At 39.0% G+C, this 14,442-nt stretch overlaps 1 protein-coding gene across 4 annotated transcripts in view; it reads right to left on the bottom strand.

Annotated features, from left to right (window-relative positions):
* Positions 1-6,227, bottom strand: part of Cpap (centrosome assembly and centriole elongation protein) — a 53,595-nt gene extending 47,368 nt beyond the window's left edge. For all 4 annotated transcript variants that reach the window (XM_076872025.2, XM_076872026.2, XM_076872027.2 and 1 more), the window contains exons 1-2: positions 6,149-6,227; positions 320-829 (exon numbers count right to left, since the gene is read on the bottom strand). In XM_076872025.2, the coding sequence (XP_076728140.2) occupies positions 320-763 (444 nt within the window). In that variant the 5' untranslated portion in view covers positions 764-829; positions 6,149-6,227. The remainder of the gene's footprint in view (positions 1-319; positions 830-6,148) is intronic.
* Positions 6,228-14,442: the final 8,215 nt, after the last annotated feature.

The raw sequence follows: 14,442 nt of genomic DNA, 5'->3' as shown, positions 1-14,442 counted from the left end.
AAGAAACAAAAAAAGTCACATGAATCCTCCAAGTCTTACAATAGGATGGGTATTCAGGGCATCATCAACTTTTTTCTCCTAGTGTTTGAACAACCATTTCTAATTTAGCTCTCATTATAAGATACAACTTAAAGAAATAAAGTTTTATATCTTATATATTAAATAATCTTTAATGTTGCACATTAAGACAAAAGGCAAAATCTGGTATTTTGAGGATTTCAGAATAAAAGGGAAAAATAAGAGGATCTGGAACAAATAACTTATAATCATATAATATCTGCAATAACACAAACACATATAAGGCCAAATTCTATTATACCTGTTCGAGTTTTTTAAAAAGTGGGTCTTTATAAGCCACTTGTTGTAATTCACTCACAAGATTGGGAATAAAGTCATTTTTATTGTCTTCCTGGTGTTCAGAAGCATCCTGGCATGCTACTATTTGTGGTTCCTTTTTAACTAAAGGAAAGATTGTATGGACTTCAGATTTTTCTGACTGTAGTTTAAAAGGGCCATCAGACTCCAATTTCTGTTCTTCATGAAGTGACTCTTCTTCACTAATAAAACTGAAGCTCTTTGAAAAATATGCAGCTTTAACAGGAAAGCTGGTAGAAGCATTTGTAGCTGTTTGCTTATCTTCATCTGTTTCCAAAATAGGAAATCCACGATTTAATATGACCCCAGCCCGAGAAGGATTGGTCATCCATTGGGTTAGGAAGTTCTGCCCACTGTTTAACTCTGAAGAGGCTGGCATCAGGAACATTTTAGTCAAATGACACTATTATATTTAAATAATGGAAAAGTCAGAAGAGCTCTTGATTTTCAATACCTACAGACAAAGACAGGCAACAAAAAGTATTAGTTAAACCTACTAGAGTTCTACCCAAAACTAGCCCAAATCTCAATCCACCACAAAAGGCTTAAGTCAACAGAGCAACTGGGCATTAAGTTACATGGGTTTTTTTGTTTGTTTATTTTAGTCTTCAAAATATCCAAATTGTATAAGAAAACCTGAGATCCCTCTGCTCTAAATATTCAATTACTAATGACATTATTATATAAGTGCTAGATCAGTTGACCTTTAGAAGCTAAGAGACACTGTTTTAAAAAATAAATAAATAAATATATATATATATGAGTGAAATCATTTTTAAATGATTTCTTATATATATTGCCTTAAAAAAAAAAAACTTTTGTGGTGCTGAGGATCAAACCCAGTGCCTCACACATGCTAGGCAAGCACTCTACCACTGAGCCACAATCCCAGCCCGGAAGCTAAGACACTTTTAAGTTACTCATTTAAAAAAAAAAAAAAAAATCACTACCACTGTCATGTATTACCCACACTAAGCATTTTCTTGCTTCTTTGCCCAGCTGTTTTCTCCCTAGTTCCAGAAGGAAAGTTGTCACCACTACTACCATCAACACCACTACTCATAGCTTTACCTGGTACTGTTTCCCCAACTTTTCCTCCCCCATATCTCCCCAAAATCCCTTGTCCACTAGGCTGTCTCTCATTTGTATTCCTAAAGGTTCGTGACTTGACTGTTTCAGCATTTATCTCAGTATTAGTAGCATTTTGCTTTCAAGTTCATACTCTACCAAACTGCGGAGCTCCTCCTAAAAAATATCTGTATATTCTCCCCCCGCCTAACACTATGCCTGGCAGACAGAAGGAACCTGATAAAAGTTTGCTAAAAATAAGTTTAAAATAAATCATAACTCGGCACAGTGACACAGGCCTGTAATCCCACCAACTCAGGAAGCTGAGACAAGAGAATCTCAAGTTCAAGTCCAGGCTCAACATTATTATTTTTCTAGTTGGAAAAAAAATAAGCACAATCTTTAATTTCCAAACATGCACACTATTGAAGAACTGGAGATGCAGAAGTTAGTACTATGACCAGAATAGTGAAGGAAAAAAGACTAGAAAGTATGTCACAAGTTTCACACCAAATGGCAACTGTAATTTTCCATGGTATAACAGATTTAAAAAGCTATCTATTGCCAGGCGTGGTGGCACACACCTGTAATCCCAGCAGCTTAGGAGGCGGAGGCAGGAGGATCGCAAGTTCAAAGCCAGCCTCAACAACAGAGAGGCACTAAGCAACTCAGTGAGACCATTTCTAAATAAAATACAAAATAGGGCTGGGGATGTGGCTCAGTGGCCAAGTGTCCCTGAGTTCAATCCCCAATACCCCCCTCAAAAAAAAAAAAAAAATATAGGGGCTGAGAGCATAGTTCTATGGTATAATGAGCAATGGCACCCTAAAAAATAAAAATTGAAAAAATAAAGAAATAATGTTGAGATACTTTCAGCAAAAACAATAACTCCTGATCTGTTTATTCTTAATTATAAAAAATTGATGAAATTAGCTATCTGCATCAGAAATAAATATCCAAAAAACAATTTAAAATAATTCTGAACAGGATCTAAACTTATAGCTTTGGCCAGGCATTAAAAACAACTGTACCAAAAGAAAGATGGCTAAAAATGTGGTTCAGTGGTGGTGGATAGGGCACATGCCTAGTATGTGCCAATGCCCTGGGTTCAATCTCTCTCTCTTTTTTTTTTTTTAAAGTAAATGTGTTATATATACACAATGGTTTTTTTTTTTTTAATTGGTTATTCAAAACATTACAAAGATTGCAGAATCACATCGGTTACACATCCACATTTTTACATAATACCATAATAGTAACTGTTGTATTCTGCTACCTTTCCTATCCTCTACTATCCCCCCTCCCCTCCTCTCCCCTCTTCTCTCTCTACCCCATCTACTGTAATTCATTTCTCTCCTTATTTTTTTCCCCATTCCCCTCACAACCTCTTATATGTAATTTTGTATAACAATGAGGGTCTCCTTCCATTTCCATGCAATTTCCCTTTTCTCTCCCTTTCCCTCCCACTTCATGACTCTGTTTAATGTTAATCTTTTCCTCCTGCTCTTCCTCCCTGCTCTGTTCTTAGTTGCTCTCATTATATCAAAGAAGACATTTGGCATTTGTTTTTTAGGGATTGGCTAGCTTCACTTAGCATAATCTGCTCTAATGCCATCCATTTCCCTGCAAATTCCATGATTTTGTCATTTCTTAGTGCTGCGTAGTACTCCATTGTGTATAAATGCCACATTTTTTTTATCTAGCACTGCCAAAAAACAAAAACAAACTCGCACCAACAGAAATAAGTAGGGAGAAAACATTTTTAGATGGTGAAAAGATAAATAAATTCATAAATTTATAAAGATAAATGAGTTCATTTGTCTGAAAATTATGAGATTTAAGAAGATATTTTAATTATAAGATTAAAGAAGACATTTTATATATAGTTAAGTAACCAAAGAATTGTTCACGAACCCTTCTAATATGAACTGATTCAAAACTGGAAAAATTACTTTTCTTTAGTTTTATGAGGGTGGTGCAATAAGAGAAAGTGACCAAGTTAGATACATCTTTTCTCAAAGATCATCTACATTTTCAAAGAAATGTTATCTATTCATAGCCTCAAAAATTGAATTTGTGGGGCTGAGGCTGTAGCTCAGTGGTAGAGCACTTGCCTAGTATGTGTGCGATACTGGGTTTGATTCTCAGCACCACATAAAAATAAATAAAAATATTTATAGGTATTGTGTCCATCTACAACTAAAAAAAATTGTTTTTAAATAAAACAAACTGAACCTGTGAATAGATATTTTAATATTCCAACAAAGAATTCCAGCTAGACATGAAAATTAGTTCTCATGACAGATTGTCTATTAGGAAAAATCTGGATTTAACTAGACACAATGGCACACACCTGTAATCCTAGCTACTTAGGAAGCCAAAGCAGAAGAATCATAAATTTGAAGCCAGCCTCCACAATTTAGAGACCCTGCCTCAAAGTAAAAAAATAAAAAGGGCTAGTCAGTCATAGAGCACCCCTGGGTTCAACCCTAATTACCACACACACACACAAAGAAAAAGAAGGGAAAAAATGCTGGATTTATGGATTTAATGAAATGTTTAAACAAGAGACTGCTTTGTAGCTTCATTCCACTGTATGATACACACTGTGCTCAATTTTCTGAAGCAGAATCCATGAACAGTATCGTGGACAGAGATGTTTAAAACTTTTCAGTACATTTAAATGCTATGAATCACCAGTTTATAGAACTGTTAAAAGAAACGGAAGACAGTGAACTTAATAATATTGGTTTGGTTTGGTACTGAGGTTTGAACTCAAGGGTGCTTAATCAATGAGTCACATTCTCAGCCTTTTTTATTTTTTGAGGCAGGGTCTCACTAAATTGCTTAGGGACTTGCTAAATTGTTGAAGCTGGCTTTGATCCTCCTGCCTCAGCCTCCCAAATTGCTAGGATTACAGGTATATGCCAATGGGTTGGCCAATGATACTGTTTTGGTTTTTTGTTTTGTTTTGGCCACTGCTCCCTGGTTGAGTTGTGAGAGGGCTTTTACAAGATTTAGTGCGTTATTAATTCCTACTATCAACTAAAGGTTTTCTTAAAACAAAAGGAATGCTTGCCAATCATTCAATTGTCAAAGACAAAAATGTCTGTGGTTTATGTTTCCTTCATTGATACCACACTTTGATAACCACAGCTATTTAAGCATTGCAATAAATAAAAAAACAACTAGCTAGGCTTGGTGGGGCCAGGCCTATAATCACAGTGACTCAGGAGAGCTGAAGCAGGAGAAACTCCAGTGCAAGGCCAGCCTCAGCAACTTAGCAAGGCTCTTAAAAAAAGACTGGGGATGCAGCTCAGTGGTACTGAGCCCCATGGTTCACTGCCCAACACACACACACACACAAAAAAAAGACAAATAAAAACTGCTGAGGGCAACAATATGGATGAGTAATGATGAATAAAAATTAGACACAAATATACAGTGTAAGTTTCCAATTACATGAAGTTCATAAAGAGGCAAAAAAAAAAAAAATCTTCAGTTATAGAAGTCAGGCTGGTGGTTATCCAGAAATACGGAGCTGGTATTGACTGCCAAAGGACTCCTGCCTTCAGGGAATATACACACTGGGCGGTACCCTTACCAAGAGCACACTTTCCTGGATATCTGTTGCTCTTATTTAGTGACTTCTAAAAACCTGTTCTAAGCAAACTAATTTTAATTATTTTTAGGTTGGAAACTAATCTTAAAAAAAGAACTTTTCATCAAAATCAGCCAGATGATCTTGGTTAAACTTCAATGACCTTAGCGGGAAATCTTTTGAAATCCAAATTTAGAAGAAGACAAACTATAATGTCATTTTGTAACGTGGAAAATGTCAAAAATTCCCTACTATTCCCTACTAGACGACAGGTGGAATACAGATACGGGGCATCTTGACCCCATTTAAAAATACTGATTCACCTGAATATTCTATTACTGATACCTAAAATCAATAAAGCATACATAGCAAAACATTTTTAAAGGGTTAGAACATGTACTCAGACTTTCCACACATTAAAGTCTAAGGGACAAACTCATCAAACTGTTGAGCATCAGACGTGCTATTTTTACTGTTTATCAATTACACCTCAGTAAAGCCGTTTAAAAAAAAAAAAAAAAAACTAAAAAATCGACAGCCTTGAAGCCTCCAAAGAGTGCTATGTGAACTTTCTTTAAAACAGTGGGGGATAAAATAAATTCTCTACACTGGTAAGCGGGAAAACTGGTTAGAAACAGCATATTAAAATCCACCCTCAGACCCGTGAAAAGCAAGTAGCTGGACTGAGGAGGTGTTTTGTCCCTATAAAATACAACACTTCCTTGAAGGCCACGAATTCACACAAAGCTTTCAAAGAGACGCCCTGACAAGGCTGAGCGAGACGGGCCGGATGGAGTGCAGCCACTCCACAGCCCATGCCAGAGCCGACGCAACTCCTGCGCGTGTAACAGGAGCCTCAAGTCAGCCCCAGTCCACGACTGAGACCCACCTAACCAAAAGGGAAGGGTCCCCAGGCTCTCGGAAGAACAAAGCAGCGCTAACCGAAGAAGCCTTTAAACTGCCACCTCTCGCCAGCGCCCGATTCCCTACGCGCCCCAACGATACAGTGCCAAGGCCCAAGTCCAGCCCTTCGGTGCACCTAGGCCCTCTTAAGGACTCGAGCAGCGGACAAGAGCTCCTCCGCTCCTGTCGCCCACGAATTACCGATCAGCGAAGCTTCTTTGGTTCAGTCCACTCGAATTAACGACAGAATTAGCCCGGCATTTACGAAAGAGCCGCCACAATTACCGCGGCGGCCGGAGCCACGCCCCCGGACAGGTCCCGTCCCACCCGACCCGAGGGCTCCTGGGAAGTGTAGTTCCCACCGACCCCTTCGGGCTTTTGTACGGGCCTCACTGCACCCACACAAACTACAGCTCCCAGCGACGCCACGCGACAGACGTTGCCTAGGGAATGGACTGCGAGCCGCCTTCCGCTCCGCGGAAGTTTTGTTGGGGGAGTGGGGCCGGAGCGGAGTGAGAAAGACGTTTTGGGGAAAGACTGCGGAGGTCTGTGCTCTAGCCCAAAGCCTTTGAAAATTAGAGCGAGCACACGCGAGAGCTCCGAATTCCCTGCTGAGCAGGAAAGCCCAGGAGACCAAAGCTTATCTAGAAACCCTTTTTAACCTTTGCTTTCTGTTTTGGCAGGATTTGACTTAATGAAGACCCAGTTTAGCCGGGAGTGGCGGCGTATGTGTGTAATCCCAGCAGCGTGGGAGGCTGAGGCAAGAAAATCAATAATTCAAAGCCACCCTAAGCAGTTTAGCAAGACCTGATCTCTAAATAAAGTATTTAAAGTGGGAGAAGGGGGGCTGGGGATGTGCTCTCCCTGGTTGGCCGCCCCTGGCACGACGCCCCACACACCAAAAAAATAAAACGTTTAAAAAAGATCGGAGCTGAGCGTGGTTGCGCACCCTTGTAAACCACACAGCTCCGGAGGCAGAGGCAGGAGGATCGCAAGTATGAGACCAGCCTCAGCAATTTAGTGAGTCCCTGTCTCAAAAAAAAAAAAATTTTTAAAAGGGGTTGAGGGGCTGGGGATGTGGCTCAAGCTGTAGTGCACTCGCCTGGCATGCGTGGGGCACTGGGTTCGATCCTCAACACCACATAAAAAATAAATAAGTAAATAAAGGTATTGTGCCCACCTGAAAACTAAAAAATAAATATTTTTTTTAAAAAAAGGGGTTGGGGATGTAACTCAGTGGTAAAGCACACCTGGGTTCAATCCCCAGTACCACTAAATAAATAAAAAGGGGCAAGGGAGGGCCTTGTGTCTGCCACACTATTTCATTTAAAAAAAAAAAAAAAAAAATTCCCTGTGAGAATTCACTCCAAAAATAGTAGTTGGCCATCTATCCTTAATGTGGCTAATAGGTAATTTGGCAATGTATGTCAATTAGGTATGAAAACTTTCTTTTGAACGCTAAAAGCACAAAACAAGATATATATATATATATATATATATATATATATATATATATATATATACATATTTTTTTTTTTTTTTATTGCCAACAGAGTGCTTCATGGGTGCAGACAAGACACTTTAGGACAGTACAGCAGGTCAGGTTACCACAGTTTACATACCTGGCTTCGTGTGTAACAGTAGGGCTAGGGCTGTAGCTCAGTGGTAGAGTGCTTACCTAGCATGCATGAGGCGCTGGGTTCTATTCTCAGACTACATAAAAATAAACAAATAAAATGAAGGCATTCTGAATATCTACAACTACAAAAAATAAATTTAAAAAAAATCAAATGAGGTGTTATTTATAAGAATAAATATAGTAGTTGAAACAAAATACCACTGGTTAAAGATAACATTTCAGGAGCCACCCCAATGGCTCATGCCTGTAATCCCAACTACTCCAAAGGCTGAGGCAGAGCTGCAAGTTAGAGAGCAGCATGGACAATTTACTGAGACCCTGTCTCAAAATAAAAAACTAAGCAGGGTTGGGTTGTAACTCAGTGTTAAGAGTGTCCCTGGTTTCAATACCAGGTATAGTGGAGTGGGAAAGGTCCTTCTTTCCTAAATCAAGATTTTTCCTGCTTATCCCTCTGCCCTTCTTCCTCTTATAACCAAAGCCCAAGAATTCCAAGATTACACACTTGTTTCAGATGCTGGATAAGGACCATAATTATCTTCATCTTCATTTCATTTGAAAGCATACCCCAAAATCATCTTTGTTAAAATATGTATTATTAAGGGCTTGGGTTGTAGCTCAGTGGAGAGCACTTGCCTGGCATGTGTGAGGCACTGGGTTCAATTCTCAGCACCACCTATAAATAAATAAAATAAAGGTCCATTGACAACTAAAATGTATTTTTAAAAAATAGTATCCTTGAGGGAGTCACAACATCCTCTACTTTTTGTGCTGATTTTACTCATATGTTTTTCCTAATATAGTATGTAGTACCACATTGCTTGTTAATTTGATAAATGAATGTATTATATTATCACACTCAAGTCTTAATTGTTAAGGTTCTAATATATGTTACCATCATATTTAAAATTACCATATATTTTCAAAACTAATAAGCTTGAAGGGTCCTCCAAATCCATGACAGGATGGAAGGGAAAGAAAGGATTTCATTTTTAGTTGTAGTTGGACACGATATCTTTATTTTCTAAATTGCTGATGCTGGCTTTGAATTTGCAATCTTCATGCATCGGAGCCCTGAGGGCACTATCTCTTAATTGTTAAGAGCCCAGTTTGGCCCAGTTACCAGGTGACTCACACCTGGTAATCCCAGCTACTTTGAAGGTGGAGGCGGGAGGATTGCATGTTAGAGGCCAGCCTGGACAATTTATTGAGACCCTTTCTTAGAAAAAATAGGAGGAGGGTGCTGTGTATATAGCTCTGTAATAGAGTATTTGCCTAGAATATGTGAGTCTCTGGGCTCAATCTCTAGTCCTACAAAAAAAGGAGGGAAAAAAAAAATCCAGACTTCGGAGATAAACAATCTTGGGGTCAAATTCTAGTTTGACAACTTACAAAGAGCTTTGTAGTCTTCAGGACTCAATCTTTCTGAAACTAGTCTTCTCATTTGCAAAACGGGGATGATAATAAAGTCATCTACTTCATAAAATTGTCATGAAGATTACATTAAAAGTATATATAAAGAGCACACAGTTCTAACTGTTGGCTGTGTGACTTCAGCTGTAGAGGAACTGAATTTGAGTGCCAAAGCCCAGCTGTACAGTTCATGTTAAATGGTGTACAAGATACAGAACATGACTTATGATAGTACCAAATTAGTTGGTAATAATTTTTTTATTTTTAATTGACACATAGTAATGTGTACATTATGTTAACGTATACATTTACGCAGAGTAATTGGCATATCTGTTATCTGACATTGTCATTTCTCTTTTTTGAAGATTTTTTAAACTGTTTAATTGTAGATGGACACAATACCTTTCTTTTATATATTTATGTGGTGCTGAGGATCGAACCCAGTGCCTCATGCATGCAAGGCAAGTACTTTACCACTGAGCCACAACCCCAGCCCAGACATTGTCATTTCTTTGTATCAGAACATTTGAAATCCTCTCTACAAAGTGTTCTGAAATATTCAATTAATTATTGTCAATCATAGTTATCCTACTGTGCTACTGAACATTAGCAGTTATCCCTCCTATCCAGATGCACCTCTGTACCTATTAATCAACCTCTCACCACCCATCTCTCCCTCAACTGGACTGGTTGTTAGCACAAAAGGCCCAGGGCCAGATACAAACAGCATGGATCAGTCAAAATCTTTATTCAGGAACAGAATTACCTCTGATGAACCTATTCTCCTGGTAGAAAATGAACTATCAGCCCAAGGGGGAGTCTATGCTTATATAGTTTACACTGAGAGGTGACTTAATTAATGAGCTTGTCAGTTTGGGTACTTTGGAATTTGGGGTCTATTTCATTGGGCAAAATGAGGGGAATCTAGGGTCGGTGGTCAGTTTGGGCACTCAAGAAACAGAGGGCCTGGGTTGTGTCTCAATGGTAGAATACTTGCCTAGCATGCATGAGGCACTGAATTGGATCCCCAGTATCACATAAAAATAAACAAAGGTATTGTGTCCATCTACAATTTTAAAAATATTAAAGGGGCTGGGATTGTGGCTTAGCGGTAGAGCGCTTCCCTAGCACATGCAAGACCTTGGGTTTGATCCTCAGCACCACATAAAATAAATAAATAAAGATATTGTGTCCAACTACAACTAAAAAATAAATATTAAAAAATAAAAATAAAAAATATTTAAAAAACAGGGATGTGAGAATTTGAAAATTTGTTTTTATTGGGCAGTATTTTTATTTGGAAAAGAATGGAGGGTCTGGGGTTAGTGTTTAGTGTTTATCTCTTTCCCTTCAGGGTCCATTGTACTGTCACTGGGAAAAGATTTATTTGGGGAAGGATCAATCCTTCAGCTCCCCTTCTAGGGATTGTTCTGTCACTGGGAAAGAATGAACTAGGAAAGGATCAATGCCATCAATTGCTGCTTTCCTCTTCCTACGTCTTCTTCCCAGGCCACACTATTTTGGGATTTGTCATTTTCCATACCCAACACTGGTGTTACCAGCAATTGCTCTACCAAAAGATGACAGAAGTGCAGGCCTGCCCTAGAAATGATCTCCAAACCCAGGTCACCCAGGATGGAAAGAGTAACTCCAGCAGTTGGGCAGGAAACACTGAGAGATGCAAGTATCTAGCTCCTAGGCAAAGTCAAGAAAACCCATATGCCACTTCACCTGTGAGATGAGAGAGAAGGAGTTTCTCACCAAGGTCCCAAACCTCAGATTTCCAGAATTTTCCATCAGTAAAAAAGTTTCTAACAATGTTGGATGCTAGAAGATGTCCTTTTTGATATTTTTACATTTAAATGCAGATAAAACTCATGCATTGAACTTGGACCAAAAAATTATGGAAACCTATGAGTCTACACAACAAAGGAATTATCATATTCACCACATTCAATTACAACAAAGGAGAATTCTGGCATGAATCTGCTGTGATAACAGCACAGTAATAACATAATGTTGACAAACATGAATTTTTAATTTTTCCTTGAAAATAACCATTTAGGGGTTGGTTTATTTCATTTTCTTGTTTTTTTTTTTTTTTTTTAATGCTAGAAATCAAATCAAAGGCCCACTGCATGTTAAGTAGGTGTTCTACAACTAAGCTATATCCCACATCCTCAATAATTTAGATCTTTTTGTAATGTCTTATGGTTCCTTATATTTTCTTTAGTTTTTTATTTTGTTTTGTTTTTTGTTTTGGGTACTGGAGATAGAATTCAGGGCCTAAGGCATGCTAAGCCAGCACTCTACCACTGATCTATATCATCAGCCCTTTTATTATTTTTTGAGATAGGGTCTTGCTAAGTAACCCAAACTGGCCTTGAAATTGAGAACCTCCTACATCAGCATCCTGAGTACCTAGGGTTATACTGTACCACTGTATCTGTCTTTGACAGGGTATTACAGTTTTTTAAACAATGTTACTTTCCACAAAAATGAAAATTGTCAGTGATTTTCATATTCTAAAATTACAATAATTGCAAGAGTTGAGATGTCCAAAAAACTTTCAACTTGTTCTACTGCTTATTCTTTAAAATTTCAAGTGAAATTGACAGTTTTTATGTGTCAGGTACATTTTTCTTTGAAGATTTGGTAGAATTCACTAGTGAAGCCATCTGATCCTGGGCTTTCCTTTCCTCAGTTGTTTCTTTCTTTTTTCAAATCACTGTCTCTACTTGTATATAGTTTTTATACTTTCTGCCCGGTTTCTGTTCGAGACTAAAAGGCTCAGGGTTTACTCCAGTTGAACTGGGCTGACTGGGCTGTGCAAAATAACCACACGAGGGACACAAATACCTTTTTGTTTGGGTTCGCTGTGACGGCTCCTCTGACCTTAAAGGTCCACAGGAAGAGAGAGGTAGAGCACACGCTGTCCCCTTTTATTGAGGAGTGCTGCAGTCTGGCTGCAGCAAAATAACCATAACTGGGGGGTGGGGTGGGGGGGGGGTGACGAACAACTTGTGTAGATTGATACAGCAGGAGTGGGAGCCTTTTATTGTAGGACCTGAGGGGTATTTATACATTCCACACAGCTTATCTTAATTAACATAAACTAGATACAGCAGTCAACCAATAAGGAATCTCCACACTTAATGGCTTGCTGGCGTTACTTCACAAACCACTCCCTCTGGCAAAATGCCAGGCACCATCCTGACTTGTTTACAGACTCTAACAGAGGAGAAGCTATTCAAATGAGGCAAGGGGTCAGGTTTCAGGGGGCTGAGTCTATCTTCATGATGTCCACTATCAGCAGGTTGACTGACTCCTGGGTAGGCCACACCCAAGGACACAGTAAGAGAAGGGGACACACATAAGGCACTTCCATGGAAGACTCTATCCTAAACAGGGCAAGGGGTTATATTTCAAAGGACCAGGTGAGCATAGCTCCACCCATGGGGCTGCAGCAAGACACACCCATGCAGGAGACACTGACCCTAGACCCAAGAAGGGTGGGGAAAGCTCTGCCACATTTCTGTGACTGAGTGCCTCAGCACCCAGCTGGGGAGTGTGACCCAGTCACGTGCAAGGTTGGTCTCCCACAACTTTCCATTTCTTCCTCAATAAATTGTAGTTATTTGTATGTTTCTAGGAATGTATTTATTTTAACTAGGTTATCTAAATTTGTTGATGTATAGTTTTCACAGAGGACTCTCTTTTAACCCTTATTTTTTTAAAAGCTCAGTAGTAATATTCTTACTTTCATTTCTGAGTTTAGTATTTGAGTCTTCTCTCTCTCTCTCCCTCTCTCTCTCTCTCTCTCTCTCTCTCTCTCTTTTTCTTGACAGTGTAAACTTTTGTGGATCTCTCTCTCTCTCTCTCTCTCTCTCTCTCTCTCTCTCTCTCTCCCTCTCTCTCTCTCTTTTTCTTGACAGTGTAAACTTTTGTGGATCTCTCTCTCTCTCTTTTAGATGGAGTCTTGCTATGTGCCCAAGCTGTCTTCAGTCTCCTGGGCTCAAGCAATTCTCCTGCCTGAGCCCCTTGAGCAACTGTGACTACAGAGGTATGTGCCACCACTCTACTTTTCACATCCTCTATTTCATTGTCTCTGCTCTAATTGTTATTTCCTTCTTCCGGCTGACTCAGGGTTTAGTTTGTTTTTTTTTCCTTGCGGTCCTGGGGTTTGGCCCCAGGGCCTCTAAATTTTTTGGCACATGTTCTACCACTGAGCGACATCCCCACCCCTTTTATTTAATTTTGAGACAGTCTTACTAGATTGTTCAGGCTGACCTCAAATTGTGATCCTTTTGCTTATGCCTCCCAAATAGCTAAAATTATAGGCATGTGCTCTTTTTATTTTTTATTTTTTTCCTTTTCCTACCTCCTTAAGGTAGATTATTGATTTGAGTTCTTCCTCCTCCTCCTTCTTCTTCTATACCTTTATTTTATTTGTTTTTATTGTTATGTGGTGCTGGGGATCGAACCCAGTGCCTGTCGCATGCTAGGCAAGCGCTCTACCACTGAACCACAACCCTGGCCCTCTTTCTTCTTTTTTAAAGTAAGTATTTACATATATAAATTTCCCCTCTGAGCATTTTTTGCTACAATCTATATGTTTTGGTATATTGTTTTATTTTTTGGTTTGTTTTTTGCTTTTGTTTGTTTTTGGTACTGGGGATTGAACCCAAGGGCTCTTTATCACTGAATACATCGCCAGACCTTTTATTTTTTACTTAGTGAAACTTAGGGTTTCACTAAGTTGCTGAGGGTCTTGGTAAATTGCTGAGGCTGCCCTTGAACTTGTGATCCTCCTGCCTCAGCCTCCTGGTTTACTGAGATTACAGATGAATACCACAACACCCGGCTTAGTATGTTGTGTTTTTCTTTTTATTCTCTCAAAATATTTTCTTTTTTGGAGGGGGGGGCGGGTAACAGGAATTGAACTCAGGGTCACTCGACCAATGAGCCACATCCCTAGCACTATTTTGTATTTTATTAGAGACAGGGTCTTGCTGAGTTGCTTAGCACCTCGCTAAATTCCTGAGGCTGGCTTTGAACTCTCGATCCTCCTGCCTCAGCCTCCAAAGCCACTGGAATTACAGGCATGCGCCTACATCCGGCCTCTCTCAAAATATTTTCTAATTTCTCTTATTATTTCTTCTTTGAAATAGGTTAAGTGTGCTTATTTAATTTCCACATATTTACTATTTCCAATAGTAAATGTCTGTTATTGATTTCTAGCTTCATTCAAGTATGGTCAAAGATAGTACTTTCTATGACTTTAATGATTTTAAATTTTCTGATAATTGTTTTAACAAGGTCTAGCATATGACTATCCATATAAAAGCATACAAAAATTGTGCTCCATTCCACACTTTTTATGGGTTATCATCACAAATTACACGTTAATACATTGTATGCCCATTAACATAGCTTTGTAATTATT

This window comes from Callospermophilus lateralis, chromosome 12 (genome assembly GCF_048772815.1).
Source record: "Callospermophilus lateralis isolate mCalLat2 chromosome 12, mCalLat2.hap1, whole genome shotgun sequence".
Lineage (NCBI taxonomy): Eukaryota > Metazoa > Chordata > Mammalia > Rodentia > Sciuridae > Callospermophilus > Callospermophilus lateralis.
The sequence above is the reverse complement of the archived record's forward strand: the minus strand, read 5'-3'. Positions and strand labels throughout refer to the sequence as shown.